This window comes from Chelonoidis abingdonii, chromosome 7 (genome assembly GCF_003597395.2).
Source record: "Chelonoidis abingdonii isolate Lonesome George chromosome 7, CheloAbing_2.0, whole genome shotgun sequence".
NCBI classification, from domain to species: domain Eukaryota; kingdom Metazoa; phylum Chordata; order Testudines; family Testudinidae; genus Chelonoidis; species Chelonoidis abingdonii.
The window spans coordinates 69,462,853-69,484,042 of NC_133775.1; the positions used below are offsets into that span (position 1 = coordinate 69,462,853).

General features: G+C 46.4%; 1 protein-coding gene across 3 annotated transcripts in view; it reads right to left on the reverse strand.

Moving 5' to 3' along the window:
* ATF6 (activating transcription factor 6) overlaps window positions 1-21,190 on the reverse strand; it is a 376,474-nt gene that overhangs the window by 52,277 nt on the left and 303,007 nt on the right. For all 3 annotated transcript variants that reach the window (XM_075067999.1, XM_075067998.1, XM_032804925.2), the window contains one exon: window positions 2,858-2,942. In XM_075067999.1, the coding sequence (XP_074924100.1) occupies window positions 2,858-2,942 (85 nt within the window). The remainder of the gene's footprint in view (window positions 1-2,857; window positions 2,943-21,190) is intronic.

Genomic DNA, 21,190 nt, shown 5'->3' on the forward strand with positions numbered 1-21,190 from the left:
AGGCCCTCATACAGCTCTACCAATGTCTTTCAATCCTGATCCACAGTACTATCAGCTCAATTAAACTAAGACTGAGTCCCCTTCCCCTGACCTCTCAGTTCTGCACAAAACCTCACATCATTAGCCATCTCTGCTGGGACTGGAAAAATAGGGAGTAGGTAAGATTGAGGTGCACTGGCTAAGTGAGTTGGGAAGTGGACTAAGAGACAATGACAAGCATGCAATTTGTACAAAAAATTATTCCTGCCCAAAAGCCTGTGTTGGGAATTATTAAGTTCTTCAGTTCCTTCAGCTTGGAAAAGAGGAGACTAAGGGGGAATATGCTAGAGGTAGAAACATGACTTTACACCATCAGAAAGGGAAATTCCAAGCTTCCTAATGAACATCACCTTTTCTTCCAATCATAGCAAGACTGAGATACTGGACTTTAAAATTATACCATTTAAAGTTGGTTTTAGAAGCATTAATGGACTCTACAGAGTTAACTAGACCTGTGTGGAGGATGGAAGTTCCATTTTGTGAGGGGTTTTGAGATTTCAGATCTGACTGTATTCCAGACTGGAACAAACACTGAATTTCTGAATTCTCAATGAAGAAAAATTTCATTTTGGGTCCATCACTTTGTTTTGTTTCAACCAAACTGAAATGTTTTGTTTTTATTTCAATTTTTATTAAAAAAAATTTAGAATCAGGTTCAGAGAAGGGCTACTAAGATGATCTGAGGAATGGAAAACCTGTCATGTGAAAGGAGACTCAAAGAGCTTGGCTTGTTTAGCCTAACCAAAAGAAGGCTGAGGGGAGATATGATTGCTCTCTATAAATATATCAGAGGAATAAATACCAGGAAGGAGAGGAATTATTTAAGCTCAGTACCAATATGAACACAAGAACAAATGGATATCAACTGGCTATCAGGAAGTTCAGACTTGAAATTAGACGAAGGTTTCTAACCATCAGAGGAGTGAAGTTCTGGAATAGCCTTCCAAGGGGAGTAGTGGGGGCAAAAGACATATCTGACTTCAAGAATAAGCTTGGTAAGTTTATGGAGGGGATGGTATAATGGGATAGCCTAATTTTGGCAACTAATTTGTCTTTGACTACTAGCAGTAAATATGCCCAATGGCTTGTGATGGGATGTTAGATGGGGTGGGATCTGAGTTACTGCAGAGAATTCTTTCCTGGGTGTCTGGCTGGTGAGTCTTGCCCATATGCTCAGAGTTTTGCTGATCACCATATTTGAGGTTGGGAAGGAATTTTCCTCCAGGGCAGATTGAGAGAAGCCCTGGGGTTTTTTCGCCTTCCTCTGCAGCGTGCGGCACAGGTCACTTGCTGGAATGTTCTCTGCACCTTGAAATCTTTAAACCATGATTTGAGGACTTCAATGGCTCAGTAGTGGGTGGGTGAGATTCTGTGGCCTGCATTGTGCCGGAGGTCAGACTAGATGATCCTAATGGCCCCTTCTGACCTTAAAGTCTATGAAAAAAAAGTTATTTCAAAATGAAAACCAAAATGGTTCATTCTGAGAACACTGAAACGAGCAGTTTTGACATTGTGTGAACTTTTCTCTGGTTTTCTTTTAAAAAAAAATTTCGGTGACATCAACCTGAATTCAGATGTGGTTAGATTTGGAGGAAGTTTCTCTGATCAATTTTAAAGTTAACTACAACAGAGGGATACAGCCTGGAGTCATGGGTTGCACATGGAGGGACCTGGAAAAAAGGTTCCAATGAAGGGTATGATTCACTCTTGTTTTGTACCAGGTTAGTCCATGGGTTTCAGTGAAGTGACATTCGCGTGAAACACAAGTATTGCAGGGTGAATCAAACTCCGAATGTTGACACTAGTACTTTTGTGAAACAGTTTTTCTCTAATGTGGCACACAGAGGATGTCATAGTGTGGTGGGAAGATTTTATTGCACTTGTCTGAGCTGTACCACTTGCAGAGCAGACTGTAGCTGATAAAAGCTCTCATGATCACATATTCTATCCTAAGAACTATGGAACACACTAAAACTGGATTTTTTTCTATTGAAAAATTGTTTATCAGACCGGAACATTAACCCCCACGGAGACAGCACTTTGAGTTCTGTGACCAGGAGAAAGCCTAGAACTGGGAGTGGTTAGTGGAGGAGGGTTCTGTTGTACTTGGTTCTCAGATACTGGATCCAAAGCACATGTGTGCTTGTAATGGATAACTTCTTTGAAAAAGGTTCTGTGCCTACTGTAGCAGGCAGGCTGGCAATACTGGGATGAAAAGGGGACATTCCCCTCTACCCCTACAATATCTTCAAGGAGCCCCAAATTATTGTCAGAAAGGCCAAAATATATACAGTTATCCAGTGTTAAAGCAGGAGATTGGAGACTCCTCATCCTTCATATAGATTATAAATCATAGCAAAATACTGACATGGTAGCCAAACTTTAGATTTTTTTTAAATTGTAAGATTTTCTAGGGGTCTAACTATCCTGGAACCATAGAATCAAAGCAGGACCAATCCCCAGACAGATTTTTACCACAGTTCCCTAAATGGCACCCTTAAGGATTGAACCCATAATACTGGGTTTAGCAGGCCAATGCTCAAACCACTAAGCTATCCCTCCTCTCACTAGAAGGCTGTTTATTAACTAGTGACATCCAGGGTCTCCAAATAGCCATTTGTTCCACCAATAATGGGACATTAGAACCCTGTTTTGGCAGGCATGTGATTCCTACATTAGGAATATGTAAAGCTATGATATGGCTTCTGCAGCAGGAAAGCAGTTTGATTTATTAAACTTACATTACATTTTGTCTTCTGTGACCAATCCAGGCATATCTATTTTAAACTATTTGTCCTAAATCAAGGTTTGGACTTACCACTGATGTTTATTGCTGGCAACACGATAGACATCTTGGGTCGTCTGGTCTTATTATGGGTGGTGGCAGGCAACAACAAGTGATCCTGGAAAATATGAAAAGATGTGTTACATTTCTATTGAAGCACTGAGTTGTAGAAATGTCTCTCAATTCTGTGCCAGTTGCATTCCAGGTAAACCTATTTATGAAGGTTTGGTAATTTCATATTGGTAACAACAGTCACAGCCATTGCCCATATTGTATAACCAGAAAAAATCTCTATCACATATGGCAACATCTGAAAGCACCTTAATCCTCATGTGGAAGGGGATGGGAAAAAACGATTACCCACCTTTTAGTAACTGTTGTTCTTCGAGATGTGTTGTTCATGTCCATTCCAAGCAGGTGTGTGCGCTCCGTGTGCACGCCAGCCGAAAGATTTTCCCCCTAGCAGCGTCCGTAGAGTCGGCCCTGGTGCCCCCTGGAGTGGCGCCACTGTGGTGCCCTATAAAGGGGCCGGGCGACCCTCCACTCCCTCAGTTCCTTCTTGCCGGAACTCCGACAGAGGGGCAGGAGGGTGGGTATTGGAATGGACATGAACAACACATCTCAAAGAACAACAGTTACTAAACGGTGGGTAACCGTTTTTTCTTCTTCGAGTGGTTGTTCATGTCCATTCCAAGCAGCTGACTCACAAGCCTGAACCTAGGTGGTGGGGTCGGAGTTCACTGCTGACTGGAGTACTGCATGACCGAAGGCTGCATCATCTCTAGCCTGGTGCGTGATGGCATAGTGCGATGTGAACGTATGAATGGAAGACTACGTGGCCACTCTACAAATCTCCCGAGTTAGTATCTGAGCCAGAAATGCCGCAGAGGAGGCCTGCACCCTAGTGGAGTGGGCCGTGACTGGAGGGATAGGGGTCTTAGCTATGCAGTAGCATTCCCGGATGCAGGCCGCGATCCACGAAGAGATTCGCTGAGAGGAGACTGGGAGCCCTTTCATCCTATCCGCCACCACGATGAAGAGCTGAGTCGAGCGTCTGAACGGCTTGGTACGTTCAATGTAAAAGGCTAAGGCCCTGCGGACACCCAGGGAATGTAGCCTCCGCTCCTCACCGGAAGAGTGTGGTTTTGGATAAAACACCAGGAGAAAGATGTCTTGTCCCATGTGGAACTGGGAGACGACCTTGGGGAGGAAGGCTGGGTGAGGTCTAAGTTGGACCTTGTCCTTATAAAAGACAGTGTACGGGGGCTCGGATGTCAACGCCCTGAGCTCCGACACCCTCCTGGCTGAGGTGATCACCACCAAGAAGGTGATTTTATACGACAAGTACAACAGGGAGCACGAAGCCAGGGGCTTGAAGGGAGGTCCCGTGAGGGCGTAGAGGACCAGATTCAGGTCCCAGGCAGGAGCTGGCTGACGAACATGAGGAAATAGCCTGTCCATGCCCTTGAGGAAACGACCAACCAGCGGGTTCACGAACACTAAGGTACCCCCCTCTCCCGAATGGAAAGTCAAGATGGCTGCCAAGTGAACACGAATCGAGGAGAGGGAAAGGCTCAGGTGTCTGAGGTGGAGCAAACAGTCTAGGATAATAGGGATTGGGACCCCCAGTAGATCGTGACCTCGCTGACCTTACCATATGGAGAAGCGCTTCCATTTGGCCAGGTGGGTGGCCCTGGTTGATGGCTTCCTACTATCGAGCAGCACTTGTCTGACCTGCTCGGAGCACTGCATCTCCACCGGGTTCAGCCATGGAGCATCCAGGCTGTGAGGTGGAGAGATTCCAGGTTCAGGTGGCGGAGGTAGCATGATCAGGTCCGGAAGCAGGGGCAGTGTCAGGGACGCCTGAACGGACATGTGCAGGGGTGACGTGTACAAATGTTGGCGTGGCCACGCTGGAGCTATCAGGATTACCTGTGTGTGGTCCCTGTGGATCTTCAGAATCACCCTGTGTATCAGGGGGATTGGAGGAAAGGCATAGAGCAGTCTGATCCCCCAAGACTGGAGGAAGGCGTCCGACAGAGACCCTGGACTGTGGCCCAAGAGAGAGCAGAATCGTCGGCACTTCCTGTTTTCCCTTAAGGCGAACAGGTCTAACTGGGGAAAGCCCCAGAGCTGGAAGATTGAGCGTACTACGTCCCGTTGGAGGGACCACTCGTGACCCTGGAATGAGCAGCTGACGGTGTCTGACAGGCTGTTCTGCTCTCCCGGAAGGTAGAACGCTGTCAGGTGGGTAGCATTCTCAATGCAAAAATCTCACAACGCGAAGGCTTCCCAGCACAGGGGAGAGGAGCGTGCACCCCCCTGTTTGTTGATATAAAAGACCGCCAATGTATTGTCCGAGAGGACTGAAACACATCTGCCGGCCAGGTGGGACTGGAAGGTCAAACAAGCCAGGCGAACTGCGTTCAGCTCCCTACGTTGATATGCAACTCAAGGTCCTCCGGCGACCACAAGCCCTGCGTCCTGAGATTCCCCAGGTGCGCTCTCCAACTCCAATCCGAGGCATCCGTTACCAAAGAGAGGAAAGGTTGAGGGGCGGCGAAGGGGACGCCCATGCACACTTTCTGCGGGTCGAGCCACCACCGTAGTGAGCTCAGCACCAAGTGGGGAATGGACACCACTGAGTCCAAGGGGTCCCTGGCCGGGCGGTATACTGGCGCTAACCAGGACTGTAGCGGGCGAAGCCGGAGTCGGGCATGGTTTACCACATAGGTGCATGCCGTCATGTGACCCAACAGCCAGAGGCAGATCCGCGCCGTGGTAGTCGAGGCACGTTGCAGTCCGAGGATGAACTCGGACATCCCGCGGAAACTGGATTCCGGAAGGTATGCTCTGGCGTGAGTGGAGTCCAGAACCGCCCCTATGAATTCTATTCGTTGCGTAGGAGACAGGGTGAACTTGATTTCATTCAAGAGGAGGCGAAGTTTGAGAAAGGTCCGCCTCATGAACAACATCTTAGCTTCCACCTGCTCCTTGGTGTGGCCCTGTATGAGCCAGTCATCCAGGCAGGGGAATACCTGGATGCCCCGCCTGCGCAGGAAGGCCGCCACAACTGCCATGCACTTTGTGAAAACCCTTGGGGCAGCTGACAGGCCAAATGGGAGCACCGTGAACTGCAAATGAGTGTCGGCCACGACGAACCTGAGGTACTGACGGTGTCGGGGAATTATGGTGATGTGGAAATAAGCATCCTTTAAGTCGAGGGTGGCGTAATCTCCTGGATCCAGAGAGGGAATGATCGAGGACAGGGAGACCATGTGGATCTTGTGTTTTCGTACAAACTTGTTCAGTCACTGCAAGTCCAGGATGGGTCTTAGGCCTCCTTTTGCCTTCAGTATTAGGAAATACCTGGAATAGAAGCCTTTGCCCCTGAGCTCCCGAGGGACTTCCTCCACCGCCCTTGCCTCCAGGAAGGACTGTACTTCCTTAATTAGAAGTTGCTCATGAGAGGGGTCCCTGAAGAGGGATGGGGAGGGGGGCTGGTGAGGCGGGAGGGAGGAAAATTGGATAGAATATCCCCTCTCTACTGTGCAGAGCACCCAGCTGTCCGACGTGATTCGAGACCAGGCATGATAGAAGGGGGACAGACGTGACCCAAAGGTAGGGGTAGAAGGATCCAGAGTCTCGATAGTAGGTCGCCCTCGACCGTACCATCAAATAGGGGGCCTAGGCCCCGGTGACGGCCTTGGTTGACCAGATGCCTGGCCCAAGGGTGGCGCTGGTGACGCCTCCTGCCATTTCTGTCCCGCCTACATCCCAGCTCCTGGTGAGTCTGAGGCTGGTAGGGGCGCGGGGCCGTCTGTGGCCTAAACTGCCTGTGCTGGGTCGCAGGGGTATGCAAGCCCAGAGAGCGAAGCATAGTCCTGGAGTCCTTTAGGCTATGTAGACGCTTGTCCGTCTTTTCTGAAAACAGCATCTGCCCCTCAAAGAGGAGGTCCTGAATGGTTTGCTGGACCTCATAGGGAAGGCCTGAGACCTGGAGCCAGGCTCCCCGCCTCATGACCAGGCCTGTGGCCAGGGGTGCGCGAGGCTGAGTCCGCTGCATCTAGGGCTGCTTGGAGAGAGGCTCGGGAGATCAGTTTCCTCTCTTCCACCAGGGCCGAAAACTCTGACCTTGAGTCCTGGGGAAAGAGCTCTGTAAACTTCGACATGGCTGAACATGTGTTATGACCATATCGGCTTACGACCGCCTGTTGGTTGGCAATATGGAGTTGAAGGCCTGCTGTAGGGTACACCTTTCTACCAAAGAGGTCGAGCCTTTTGGCATCCCTGTTCTTTGGTGTTGACCCCTGAAACCCTTGATGCTCCCGTTGGTTGGCTGCATCTACCACCAGGGAGTCCGGGGCGGGAGGTGAGTGTACAAGTGTTCGTGCCTTTTAGAGGGGACAAAATAACGCTGTTCCTTTCTCTTGGCAGTAGGGGCCAATGAGGCTGGCGTTTGCCATAAGGTGCGGGACGTATACACTATGGTCTTGATCAACGGAAAGGCCACCCTGGATGGTCCTGAGGGAGCCAGGATGTCCACTACCGGATCCGTGTCCACCTCGATTTCCTCAGTCTGGTTTGTGAGGCTCTGCGCTGCTTGCTGGAACAGTTGTTGGAGGATCAGAGTGTCCTCCAGGGCTGGTGCCGCAGCCGTGCCCGAGACCGCTTCGTCCAGGGAAGAAGACGAGGAGATCACTTGGATCGGCCCTTCCTCAGGTGCATATAGTCCTTCGGGGTCCTGCGGCACACGGTACTGGGGTTGCAGGGCTGGTTCCGATTCTGAATGGGCACCACGACCGGTACCGGGGTCGTCAGTGAGCAGCTTCGCGTGATCAGGCGGTGCCTGCTGAGCCCGAACCGTAGTCGCTGCTGGTGCCGCTGCCCGGCTAGGGGGTGCTGAACTTGGATATGGCACACCCCTGCACAGTGACAGTGCCGGTGGAGGAGGCAACTGTGCTGGGGCCACCGATGCCGAGGAGACTGAGGCCGACCTGGATCGAGGACCAAACACCTGGCCCACCGACTGGTGGTAGGCCCAGGGGATCCTAAACGGCCACTGTGAAAGTGGATGCCATTGTTGCTGTTGCCACTGTGGGTAACACTGGTGGCTCACCCCCGAAACCGACCTCCTGCTCTGCGACCGGCTGGAGCGGTAGGAGTCTGCCTCTCAGTCTGAGGTCTCTGAGTAAGAGGACCTGGGGGGAGCAGCATCCCGTGCTGCTGGAGAGCGATGCTGAGGTGGCGGGGAGCCTCCTATCTGATCCGGTGACGCTCGAGCAGCGTGGGGCGGGGAGGGAGGCGACAGCATGGCCAGCTTGCCCCTTGATTGTACTGGGGGACGGGCAATGGTAGGCAACTCTCTGCTACGGTGCGGGGAGGCCAGCGCCGGGAGTCCCATCAAGTCTGAGGCCACCTCGAATACCTCTGGTGTCGAGGGGAGGCGCAAGTCTCTGCTAAGGTCCGGGCATCTAGGCTGGCCTGGACTCGACCGCCCTCTCTGCAGTGCGGGAGTCGACAGAGCAGCCGAGGGCTGTAGCCCATCCTGTCCGCTTGTACCCGCGGACGGCGTCGGCCTCTGAAAGTCCTGGTGGGGTGACCTCACCGGCCTCCTCTTCTTAGTGGGCACCGGAGACGGTGAGCGGTGCCGCACTGAGGCCGACTTCCTATGACCCGACTCTGTTTGGTGCCGGGTTTTGGGGGATTTGGGCTGGGCCCTAAGTCTTGATGCTGGTGCCGGGGCGCTCTGCACCGAGGAAGACATGCTGGGCACCACCTCGGCCGCTTTCAGGTCCGAGGGTGGCCGCAAGGCAGCCTGCATCAGGAGGACTCTAAGTCTTTGAGCTTTGTCTTTGAGAGTCCTGGGGCAGAAGCCCCTGCAGATAGAGCACCGGTCCCTTTGGTGGCCCTCTCCGAGGCACTTCAAACAAGCAGAGTGCGGGTCACTCTTGGGCATGAATTTCCTCCAGTCCTTGCAGAGTTTAAACCCGGGGGACCTGGGCATGCCCCAGCAGGCGACGAAAAAGTGTGGGGGGGGGACCCCCAACTACCAAGAACTATATACAAATGACCTAAGTAACTATATACACAGACTATACACACAAGGCTAGGACACTGCTAACTTGCTATCCGCAAGAGAAGTTCCAGCTAGCCGTCACCAGCGGTAAGAAGGAACTGAGGGGGTGGAGGGTCAGTGGGCCCCTTTATAGGGTGCCATAGTGACGCCACTCCAGGGGGCCCCAGGGCCAACCCTATGGACGCTGCTAGGGGAAAATCTTCCGGCTGGCGTGCTTGCGGAGCGCACACACCTGCTTGGAATGGACATGAACAACCACTCGAAGAAGAACTACTCATAGGCTCCTGATCAGTCAGTCAGATTTAAGCATGTGGTATTTTACTGAACTAGTGCCTTCCCTGCCCATGATGTTTGGTTTATGTCATCCTGTTAAATATGTCATCTAATTGAAAAGGGAACTGTGCTGGGTTTACTGCTTGGGAAAATGAAGACCTCTGTTTGATTCTCTGCAGCTTGAGGTCTTCAAACCACAACGTGAGGACTTCAATAACTCAGACATAGGTTAGGGATTTGTTACAGGAGTGGGTGGGCGAGATTCTGTGGCCTGTGTTGTGCAGGAGGTCAGACTAGATGATCATAACGCTCCCTTCTGACCTTAAATTCTATGAGTCTATGAGTCTATTTATGCCCAGAACTGGTGACGCACAGGAAGTGCCAGCTCAAGTATCTCCCCTACTACCTCAGCACCCTGATCTACGTGGGCCATCTTAAAGAGTTAGAGAAGAATTCATTTTCCATTCCACTTCAAACCTCAGCTTCCCCACCAGCCATGGTGTTAATGGTGATGTACCCCAACTCACTACACAGCTACCAAAGAGCCCTTAGAAAGGGAATGACTTTTGGTCACGATTAGTAACCTAGCTTCTAGTGTGAAACATAAAAATATAAAACTGACAATTAATAAACACCCATCAAAGCCTGTCCAGGCCCTCAAATACAAATTAAAACTCATGTTTTTCCAAACCAAAACAGTTGGTAACTATCTTGGGCCAAAACCTCCAAGTCACACCCTGGCTGCCTACTGGTTTCAGTCAGACTGATCAGGGAATGCAGTGGGGAAGGGATTAGAAACCCATGGATATGGATGAGTTGGAAAGGTTTAGATGCAAAGGAGACAGAGACATATAAAGCTGTGCACTAGGCTCTAAGAGCAGATTGGTGCAGTGGCCTTTAACTTTGGACGATCCAGCTTTAAATATCAAACAGGTAAAAAAGGAAAGTGAGTTTGATGTTCTCATCCCATTTCAAATCCTACCACAATGTGAAACTCTCATGACATTAGAGACAACTGGGGAGTGGGCAGGCTGCTCTGAGGTTCATTGGCACAGCTCTGCAGGGGGTCAAGGACAGGAATAGCATGGACTGCTCTGGGTCAGGACTGAGGGACATGGGCAGGGAGGAATTTCAGAAGCGTGCAATATGCTTTGCTCAAGGCAGCCCTATCAGCCCTTCAATTACACGAGAACAATATTCACTTAATTTTTGTTTTAAACAAATGCAAAATTGTTTGGTGTAAGTTTCAGGGTGCTCCTAGGGAAGTTCTTCATATAAAGCTAAGTCTTAGATATATGCTACACTGGGGAAATATTTTCATAGAATATCAGGGTTGGAAGAGACCTCAGGAGGTCATCTAGTCCAACCCCCTGCTTAAAGCAGGACCAATCCCCAGACAGATTTTTGCCCTAAATCCCTCCCTTAAGGATTGAACTCACAAGCCTGGGTTTAGCAGGCTATTCCTCCCCCACACCTTTTGCAAGATACCACAAAGAAAAAGAAAATCAGATTACTGTCTTTGCTAGTAAAAAAAACTCAACTCAATAAAGAACTCTATTTAAAAACAACCATGGTTCTCAATCTACAACAGTCAACTCTGGCACTAAATTCTTAAAACCCCATAGTTAAGTATTTCTGAAGTAGTGACAAAACTCCGCAAACGCCAACAACTCCACAGTAAAGGGTATTGTGAAAATCAACACAGAATATGTCTCCTGGGAATGCCTTAATGATGCAGACAGTGTCTGGTCTAAACTTCCTGGCAGTGTTTGTGTCATAATCTGAAGATTGCTTTTAAATACTAGTGCTTGGATTTTGTGTCCTTGATTTTTTTTCTTTTCAAAAAGAATTGCTCCTGGAAAGTTATAAAACTGAATATTATTTACTGAATACTGGAGTTGCTTCTTTGAGGACATAAGTCATTGATTAGCAGATTTAACTCAGTGAATCCTAGTTTATTTTATTGATTTTGAATTATACAATGAGAGGAGACCCCCTATCTGATCGTTCTAGGACTGCTGGATAAATATTTCGCAATAAACAGCAGCCCCATTGCAAATGACCATTCAGCACAGAAGTAAAGCAAAACCCCAACTTTCCTTGTACATTGCCCACAGCAGTATGTGCTTCCTCAGTTGTCCTGCTAAAGAGATCTCAGTGCTGGTGAAAGATGCTGGATTGAAAAGCTGCAGCAAACACCTCTTTCAGTATCCTGAGCAGATACAGAACAGGCAGTGCCCACGCCAGTTTATGCTACAACCGCCCCTCATCAGCAACAGAAGCCAGTGCAAACATTTCACACACGAGCTGTGCAAATTCCACTAGCTCCATTACTTCACAGCTGAGTTCTAAATCTTGACTCTAATCTACAAGTACAACTGGAATCTAGCTAACTCAGAGAGGATTTACCTTCCATGATTCTCCAGGAAAGCTACATTACACAGCGCTGATGCAGCTGGACAGACACTGGCTCCATCTATCAGCATGGGACCCTGGCTAAGAAACTATTTGCCAGAAGAGAACAGATTATGTCCAAACCTGATGTTCAGATCAAGATGTAAAACACACCTCTTCTATAAAGCCTCGAAAAGAAGCAGATTTTTTGCAAAAAAATTATATAGAATCCTGCTCTTCTGTCCAAGAAGAATGTAGAGGAAGAGAACAGAGTGCCCAGTGTCTGGCTGGGCACAATACACCAAAACACACGCTTTGCTGTTTAGATCATTACAGTCCAAACAATGTAGCAAAGAAAAAAAAAAGAGACTTTCAACGTTGTGGCAGAGTGAGAAAAGTCATGTGACTTGCATGCTCACGTCCAAACAGGCTTTGGAATTTTCACGCAACTCCACAGCACTCCCACGGGGACTTTGAAGAAGAAAGGTGTGTGAAAGGCTAATATGCCCCAACCCCAAAGTCTTGCCCAGTGCTAATTCTTAAGTTGCACCGATTCATTTGAAAGTTGGGGACTGACCAAATTCTGTCCAACTCAGGGATGTTTTGCAACTTGCCAGGAGCTGTGATTTGTAAGCATCCTTACCTTTGACAAGGAGATGTGTTCCCTGGCAACACTGGATTTGCCATGGTCTATCTTGATCCAAAGAGAGAGCCTTGTATTGAAGGTAAAGGTAGCAACAAGTAGACCCTTCAGCCTATCTTTGGCCTTTGGCCTGTACTCTGGCTACCTATGATGTTAGTCATCTGATTGGAAATCTGGAGTTGTTAAAAATCAAGAAGAAAACAGACTCCTCCCTTCTGAGGTATAATAGCAACTGATCAATTTTAATATTCACGCTACTTTGCCAGCATTAACTTTAATCAGTCCTCACAATGTTCCTGTAGGAGAGGTAAATATTATTTGTTATCCCCCTTGTGCAGATGGGGAACCTCAAGAGCAGGGTAAAGTTACTTGCCCCAGGATACCAAGGGAGTTCGTGGAAGAGCTATATTAAAATTTAGCTGCCCTGATTCTGAGTCCCATACTCCAGCCACTGGAGCAAACCCCCTCTCTATGCTCTAGATGTCCTACAGTAAAATTAGGTCTATGTTTTATATTTGGGGATGGGTGGATATCCTTATCTGCTCTTGTGCCTTGAGGACCCCCGTTTCCCTTGCTTTACATCCTGCCCCACCTTAGGGCTGCTAAACATTACGTGCCCAGATATTGCTGATGTTTTTCTGCAGTCTTGGACAAACTCACAAAGGTGTCAACGCAGTCTCAAGAGCATCGCTGGAGAAGGATGGCATAGACAGCACTATCTTTAGAGATGCTCCTCAACAGACAGGAAGACAATTTTCTCTGTTCAGCCTCTTATGTACAAAAAGCTGTTGGCTCTGCCTCCATAACCCTTGCTGCAGCCCTAGGCATCATTATTTGAAGTGTAAGACACAAACACCTACCCATGCAAAAAATCAATGTAAAGATGAGTGATTAGAAAGAAATAAGACATTTAGAAACATAAGAACAGCCATACTGGGTCAGATCAAAGGTCCATCCAGCCCAGTATCCTGTCTACTAACGGTGACCAATGCCAGGTGTCCCAGAGGGAGTGAACCTAACAGGTAATGATCAAGTGATCTCTCCCCTGCCATCCATCTCCACTTCTGACAAACAGAGGCCAGGGACACCATTTCTTACCCATCTTGGCTAATAGCCATTAATGGACTTAACCTCCATGAATTTATCTAGTTTTCTGTTAAACTCTGTTACAGTCTGAGCCTCACAACTCCCTCAGGCAAGGAGTTCCACAGATTGACTGCACTGTGTGAAGAAGAACTTCCTTTTGTTTTAAACCTGCTGCCCATCAATTTGTAAAAGTATCTCTGTGCAGCATGTAATACATTGGGCAAAGACATTATTCCGCTAAACTCCTAAGCATTTTTAATTTCACACCAGAAGGGAAAAAATAAGCTATTATTTACCTCTGATCTTAACTCTGTGGATATGTATATCTAAAAACAAAATGTTATTTGTAGGCTTGGCAATTTTTCTTTTCTTTTTTTGTAATTTCAATGGATAGTATCAACTTTCATTTTAAAGAATTTTTCCTGAATTTTTTCAATTTGAATTTTCACAGTTGCAGGAAATTAAGGGTGTGTGTGTGTGACAGACAATAATTATTCAATGACAGTAGATGTTAACATTGGGGCTTCAGGGAAGATCCCTGTGTAGCTGAGGGGCCTCAGACATCTGGGCACAAGGTTCTGGAGAGGCTGCAGCCCTGCCCCACCAGAACAGAGACCCCAGCCAGTGCCACCCCAGGAGGAGAACCCATGGGGGCTGGGAAGGCCTTCGCACTGCTGAGCAGCTTCAGCCCAGGGATAGCCCCAGCACTTGCAGCTGGTGAGAGAGAGCAGGGCTGTGACAGAGGGGCTACCTGCAGAAGGCTCCCTGTGTGGCTAAGGGCACAGGATAATGAATCTCTATGGGTGCAAGGTGCTGGGGAGGCTTCCTCACTGACTGCCATTAATGTTTTTTTCCCCCTGATCAATTTCTGTCCCATGTGAAATTAATGTTTAGTGGACTAATGATTTAAATCAAATCCTTCCAAGCCTAGTTATTTGTGAAGTAATACATAAGATAAAACTGAAAAGTAGTAAAAGCAAATCCTAAAAGCCAACATCTGCTTCGTTCCTGCAAGTGTCAGCCAGAAGCAGAATAAATGACATTAGCCTACAACAGATGCCTCTGACTCAAGCCAAGATATACATGTGGATGAAACGACAATTCCAATAGACGATGCAAAGCTGACAGAGCTGGCATGGCCACCGGAAAAATAACAGCCTGGAAAGACAAGATTTCCAAGTGAGACCCTGGCTCCAGCATGCTCCTTTTGTTAACAATCACCTGTCCAGCCTGGTGATACAAAAGCCAGATGACCTAAATATTCAAAAATCCATCCACACAGACAATACCTTTCTTTAGTAAGTTCGAAATACAGTCATTCAGGATTTTCTGGGGCTAAAGTATGTTAACTGTTACTTATTAATCTCCCTTTAATAATCGTATTTATCAAGCCACTGATGTCAGAAAACAGTCAAGATCCTGCACAGTTAGAATACGACACACAATATCATGAAACACTTATAAGTTATTTTTCCTATAAAATGGAATGTCTAATCAGATCCTGCTACTCTTTAAGCCACCCTAGTGTCTGCTACCTGGTTCCAGACACAATCCTATGGAATATTGCAAGTGTTCAACAATGCAATCCCCGAGCATGGTGCAGGAAAGTGAATGTGGTCCTTAAAGAATCTAAGAAGGTAAGATCAAAGGTAAACTGCTCCAATTCTGGTAGTTATACGCTGTGTCCCTAAATATCCCCTGTAGTTTCAGAAGGAAATGGAACTTTTTCACTGTGCTAGGATATTCCAGTATTGCCAGCTCCTGCTGTTTTAGTCTAAGTTTTGTGATATTTGGGGTGTTTCTTAAAGCTCCAGCTCCTGGAGTTATGCGAGAATATATGATAATGTGTGAAAATCTCAGCTTTTGTTTTAAAAAAGTAAATTTCTAGCCCTCATAGCTGCAGAACAAAGCTTGAAAATGTGACCTGACTCTAGCCTCAGGGTCTGTCTGGCCTGTGCCAGCCAACATGAGCTCACAGGGCTCTCAGGCTGTGGGGCTGTTTCATTGCAGTGTAGACTTCTGGGCTCAGGCTGGAGCCTCAGCTCTGGGACCCTCCCTTCTTGCAGGGTCCTAGAGCCTGGGCTCCATCCAAGCCCAAATGTCTACACAGCAATGAAACAGCCCTGCAGCCCAAGCTCTGGGAGCCCGAGTCAGCTGGCAGGGGCTATGGGTGTTCTAGTTGCTGTGTAGACATACTCTAAGGGTCCAAAAAACAGAAAATAAATAAAAAGTTCCCAAAAATATATTCTTAAAATAATGATTTAGGGACTTGATTTACAGTGTTTGAATGCTTGGGGTTGGCATTCCTGCTATTCTCTGGTTTTGCTATACCCTGTTAAACAGCTATCATGTTTCATCCTGCCATTGATACATTTTAGTGGTGGATAAAATGCAAATTATTTATAGGCATTTCTATGATACTCATCAACAAAGCATTGGAATGCTGCAAAACACTGATTAGCTTATTGTTACCGCACCTGTGACACAGGGAAATATTATGATCCCTTTGGGGAAAACCAGCAAGAGAGAGTTTTGAAAAGTGCCTAAAGGACTGTCTATACTTAAAAAAGAATTGGATGAAGTACAGACAGTCCTTTAGGCACTTTTCAAAACTGTAGTTCTTTACTCCTAATATGTTTTTATGAAAGTAGAATCACAAAAGGCAGGCTATTCAGAACACTGTGTGCTTATTGTATGGCCTAAACCATGGCATGTAGGCAGTCTGGTTATTTCTCTGATCCCACCCAAAGGAGTAGAAATCCATATATACAGTAAATTGGAATTGGCATGGCTCCTCCCCAGAATTGGAGGTAACAGCCAGAGCCATGCACAAAAATAAAATCTTTGAAGAACACTGGTGTGGACGAGAGCAGTTCTGGTTGGACAATTTTAGACAGGCATTAGAGTGCTGCAAAAATTCATTCATCTCTGTAAGTGGTCAAGATGCCTCCTGAGGCTTGTCACATACAAACAACAAACACACAAGGAAAAGGCAGTAACATAACACAGGTGGTGGAGGGGAGGGCAGAGTTGCTCAAAGCCACTCAAACAACCCTAGTTGCTCGTCCCTGCAGAGGAATGAGTTGTGAACTAATACTATTTGCGGTCACTAAAGACAGACTTTACTTCTACTGGAGGAAACAGAGAAGAACCCATTCCATATACTCTTTCTGATACGAAGCATGAGCCTGTAGCAGGTATAGACAGCAAGGCATTTTTCTAAAGTGAAGCAGTCACCATATGCATTCCTATGCTGACTTACAGCTATTGTGCCTAGCATGTACTTTATTTGGAATGAAATATTCTCACCTAGGCCTGTGAGCCAGATGCTGGACAGCAATAGTACTATAGATAAATGGCTCAGTCACAATAGATTTTAAGGCCAGAAGGGACCATTCTAGCCATCTAGGGTCTGACCTCCTGCACAGCACAGGGCAGAGAGTCCCACCCAGTGATTCCTATATCAAGTGCATAATTTGTGTTTCTACTAGGGTACACCTAGAAAGAAACACCCATTCTTGATTTAATAGCTCCCTCGAAGGTGCACACCTGGGGGGCCACACACAAGGGAATGAAGGGCCATCTACCGAATTAGTGGAGCCATGTAGGGGTGGCTCCACTAATTAGATGCCTGGACACTGGAGAAGACACACATGTAAGGTGAGGTGGTGGCCTTTACAGGGAATAGCGGGTAGGTGGGAGGGCAGTGGGGTGAGAAGAGGTGGTAGGGGGAATTTGGGACATGCAGGGCTGTGGCAGCCAGAGAAAGAGGTGACTTTCCCCAGCCCCAATCCATCATGTCATCTGGGAAGCCGTTCCAATGGCTAATTATTCTCACAGTTAAAAATCTGAACCTTATTCCCAATCTGAATTTGCCTAGCTACAGCTTCCAGCCATTGGATTTTGTTCTGCCTTTGCTGCTAGTTTAAAGAGCCCTCTGCTACCAGAAATCTTCCACCTGTGTAAGTACTTGTAGACCATGATCAAGTCATAAGGACATAGGAATGGCCATACTGGGTCATAGAATCATAGGGTTAGAAGAGACCGGAAGGATCATCCAGTATAACCCCATGTCAAGATGCAGGATTTGTTGTGTCTAAACCATCCAAGACAAGTGGTTCTCCAGCCTCCTTTTGAAAACCTCTAGCAAAGGAGCTTCCACAGCCTCCCTAGGCAGTCTGTTCCATTGTCTGACTTTTCTTACAATGGTCCATCTAGCTCAGTATCCTGTCTTCTGATAGTGGCTGGTGCCAGAGGCTTCAAAGGGAATGACCAGAACAGGGCAATATATCAAGTGATCCATCCCCAGTTGTCCAGTGTCACCGTCTGGCCAGTCACCTCTTATCGTTCCGTTCTCTTCAAAAGCTAGGTTTAGCTCCTTAAGTCTCTTACTGTAATTAGGTTTTCCAGACCTAGAATCATTCTCTGGCCATTATTTAAGCACCCTCCAATTTTTCAACATCGTTTTGAAGTGTGATACTATAACTGGACACAGCATTCAGTAATGTTCTCACCAATGCTGTAGCCAGAGGTAATACCGCCTCCCTACTCCAACTCAATATTCCTTTGTTAATACATCCAAAGATCAACTTGTCTCACTATTTCTCAAGCTTTACAAGTTGGCAACTCCTTATTTAAAATAACAGTTTTTTGCGACCACCTTACATTTATTATAAAGAAGTAAAATAGTGTACCAATGCTAAGCCTATAGCACTGTTTTGTGTGTGTTTTGCAAAGCTGTCAGAGAATATTTGACTTTGAATGGGATGGGTGTGCAGGGATTGGCAAAGTCTGATTTTCTTTGCTTTAGACCGGAGGTTCTCAAACTGTGGTCCATGGACCACCAGTGGTCCGCACGCTCCACTCAGGGGGTCTGCGGATAGCTCCCTCGAAGGTGCACACCTGGGGGGCCACACACAAGGGAATGAAGGGCCATCTACCGAATTAGTGGAGCCATGTAGGGGTGGCTCCACTAATTAGATGCCTGGACACTGGAGAAGACACACATGTAAGGTGAGGTGGTGGCCTTTACAGGGAATAGCGGGTAGGTGGGAGGGCAGTGGGGTGAGAAGAGGGGGTAAGGGGAATTTGGGACATGCAGGGCTGTGGCAGCCAGAGAAAGAGGTGACTTTCCCCAGCCCCAGGGCTGCTGCTACTACGGAGAGATGGCTCTCCTTCCCAGCCTCAGCTTGGGAGCTACTGCGGTTGGAGAGCTACAGTATATCCATCACATTAGAAAGGTAAGACTACTGATATTAAAATATGAGTTGTGTGCTTTTATCTGTAGAACAAAGAACATTAATTATTATTAAGTTTTTTTTATATATCACTTTTATCCAAAGCACTTTACAATAGTTAGCTAACGGTACAAACAACATTTGGAAAGATCATTAAGTGGTCTGCCGAGAACCTCAGCAATTTTCATGAGAAAAAAAGTTTGAGACCCACTACTTTAGACTGTAGTAAAATTCTGAACTCCTTGCAACCCCTCAATTGCCTTTTATGAGCCCCCAGGTGGGCTGCAACCCACCAGCTGAGAAACACTGTGTTAGCCCTTTTAGCCACACCATCAGGGTGGGGGCGGGGCTGTGATGCTGGCAGACCAGGTGTCAGCTCATGCCAAAGCTGCTAGGCCTCACTGAACCCTAACAAATAAATAGCTGGAAACCCTAAGGCTCACCTGTGTGTTAGTATTATGATAATAGGTATTAGATTTGTAGAGATGTGCTTAGTGATTGGACTTTATGACATGCTTGTGAGCTGCTGCATGCATTAATCCCATGTATAATATCTGTATCCCATGTAAGGTAATATTTAAGTATTTGCTTTCAAATGATAAAAGCATTTGCTGTGAAACTGGAAACCCGCAACATCAGGAGAGAAGCATGACCAAGTATGAAATACTACTTTACCACAAGGGATGGGGGTGGGTCATCTCCTGGCCTACAGACACCTGACAAACACTTGTGCAACAGAGGTGGACAAAAGACTTTGTCGGTTGTTTTCCCCGCACCTATGAAAAGGGGATGTGCATAAAAACGAATCCCATCACATCTTGAATTCTGGAATCTCTGTCAAGAAGAAATTGTCATCACTGTGCTGCTTGGAATTTGGATAGCAATGTTTCTAAACTTAAGCAAGGGACTCCTAAGCTGTTTATCTTGGGTTAGCTGTAAAGGGCCAAGAAAGCCTACACATTACAGCAGTTTCAATTACCTTTTGGAACCTAAGACTAACTCATTTGTGTGTGTGTGTGTGTTTACCTGCCTTAACCTGGAAATAACGCTCCTATTTCTTTTTCCTAGTTCATAAAACTTTAATTAGTTTATTACAGGATAGGCTACTAGTGATGTCTTTGGTGAAACAGCTAAGGTACAACTGACCTGGAGTAAGAGATTGGTCCTTTGGGACTGGGAGTAACCTGAATAGTGTTGTGATTTTGTATTGTAAGGGACCCTGTATCACAAAGCCAAGCTTACCTGGGTGGTAAGATAGACTCTGGAGTGCCCAGTGGGAACTCTCTGTGACTCTGTGTTAAGGCTGTTATAGGGTTTGAGAAGTTCAGACTTGATACTTGGTGAAATCTAATTATAGAACACACAACCAGACAGGTGTTTGTGCCCTGCTTCTTAACAGTCTGCCTGAGGCTGGCACCCACGTTCATGAACAACTCCAGAGTGACAGAGGTATGTTCACTTGCTTTCTACCATGACCTCTAAGTCTGTTCCAAAGTTGCTGCTTTGCAGGATATAGTCTCCCATCCTCTTAGCGTGACTTTTGTCCTTTGTTTCTTGAAGTATGACTTTGCCTTTGATCACATTAAAACATGTTTTTGAATCCATGCAGCTTAGCAAGTGATTTAGATCACTCTTTATCAGCAACCTTTCCTCATAATTATTGGCAAAGGAGTTCAGAATTTTACTACAGTCTAAAGTAGTGGGTCTCAAACTTTTTTTCTCATGAAAATTGCTGAGGTTCTCGGCAGACCACTTAATGATCTTTCCAAATGTTGTTTGTACCGTTAGCTAACTATTGTAAAGTGCTTTGGATAAAAGTGATATATAAAAAAAACTTAATAATAATTAATGTTCTTTGTTCTACAGATAAAAGCACACAACTCATAATCACAACCAATCTTTGTGTCAGCTGTAAACTTTACATCAATGGTTTTATATTTTATTCCAGACCATTGATAAAACTACTGAATAGTTATTAGGTCAAGAACCAAGATCCTGCACTCTTGTGTACTAACCCCTAGGCAGTGCTGCTTTCCAATATAAATCAAGATTTGAATGATAAATCATCTGAAATTTACTGACTCATGTACTTTAGTAAAGTACAATAGGATATTTGAAATCTGGCAGGCTGGAAATACAGTAGAACCTCAGATTTATGAATATCTTGGGAATGGAGGTTGTTCATAACTCTGAAATGTTCTTAACTCCGAACAAAATGTTATGGTGGTTCTTTCAAAAGTTTCCAACTGAAAATTGACTTAATATCACTTTGAAACTTTATGCAGAAAAAATACTGCTTTCCCTTTTTTTTAAAAAGTAGTTTATGTTTAACACACTACTGTACTGTATTTGATTGCTTTTTTTGTTGTTGTCTCTGCTACTGCCTGATTCCGGTTCCAAATGAGCTGTGTGGTTGACTGATAGTCAACCACACAACTCTGGGGTTGGTAACTCTGAAGATTTACTATACTAGTTTAGGGAAAATTCAGTGTTTGTATGGTGTTCAAATAAAAATCCAACATCATCACCAAAAGTCCATTTTGTTTCACATTTGAGTTTATTCATCTTTCCAGTATGTGCTAACTCACCTTTTGGAAAGGTTAGTGGCCACCACATGAAGATAACACATGCCAGAGCTGAGGGGGAAGGCAAAA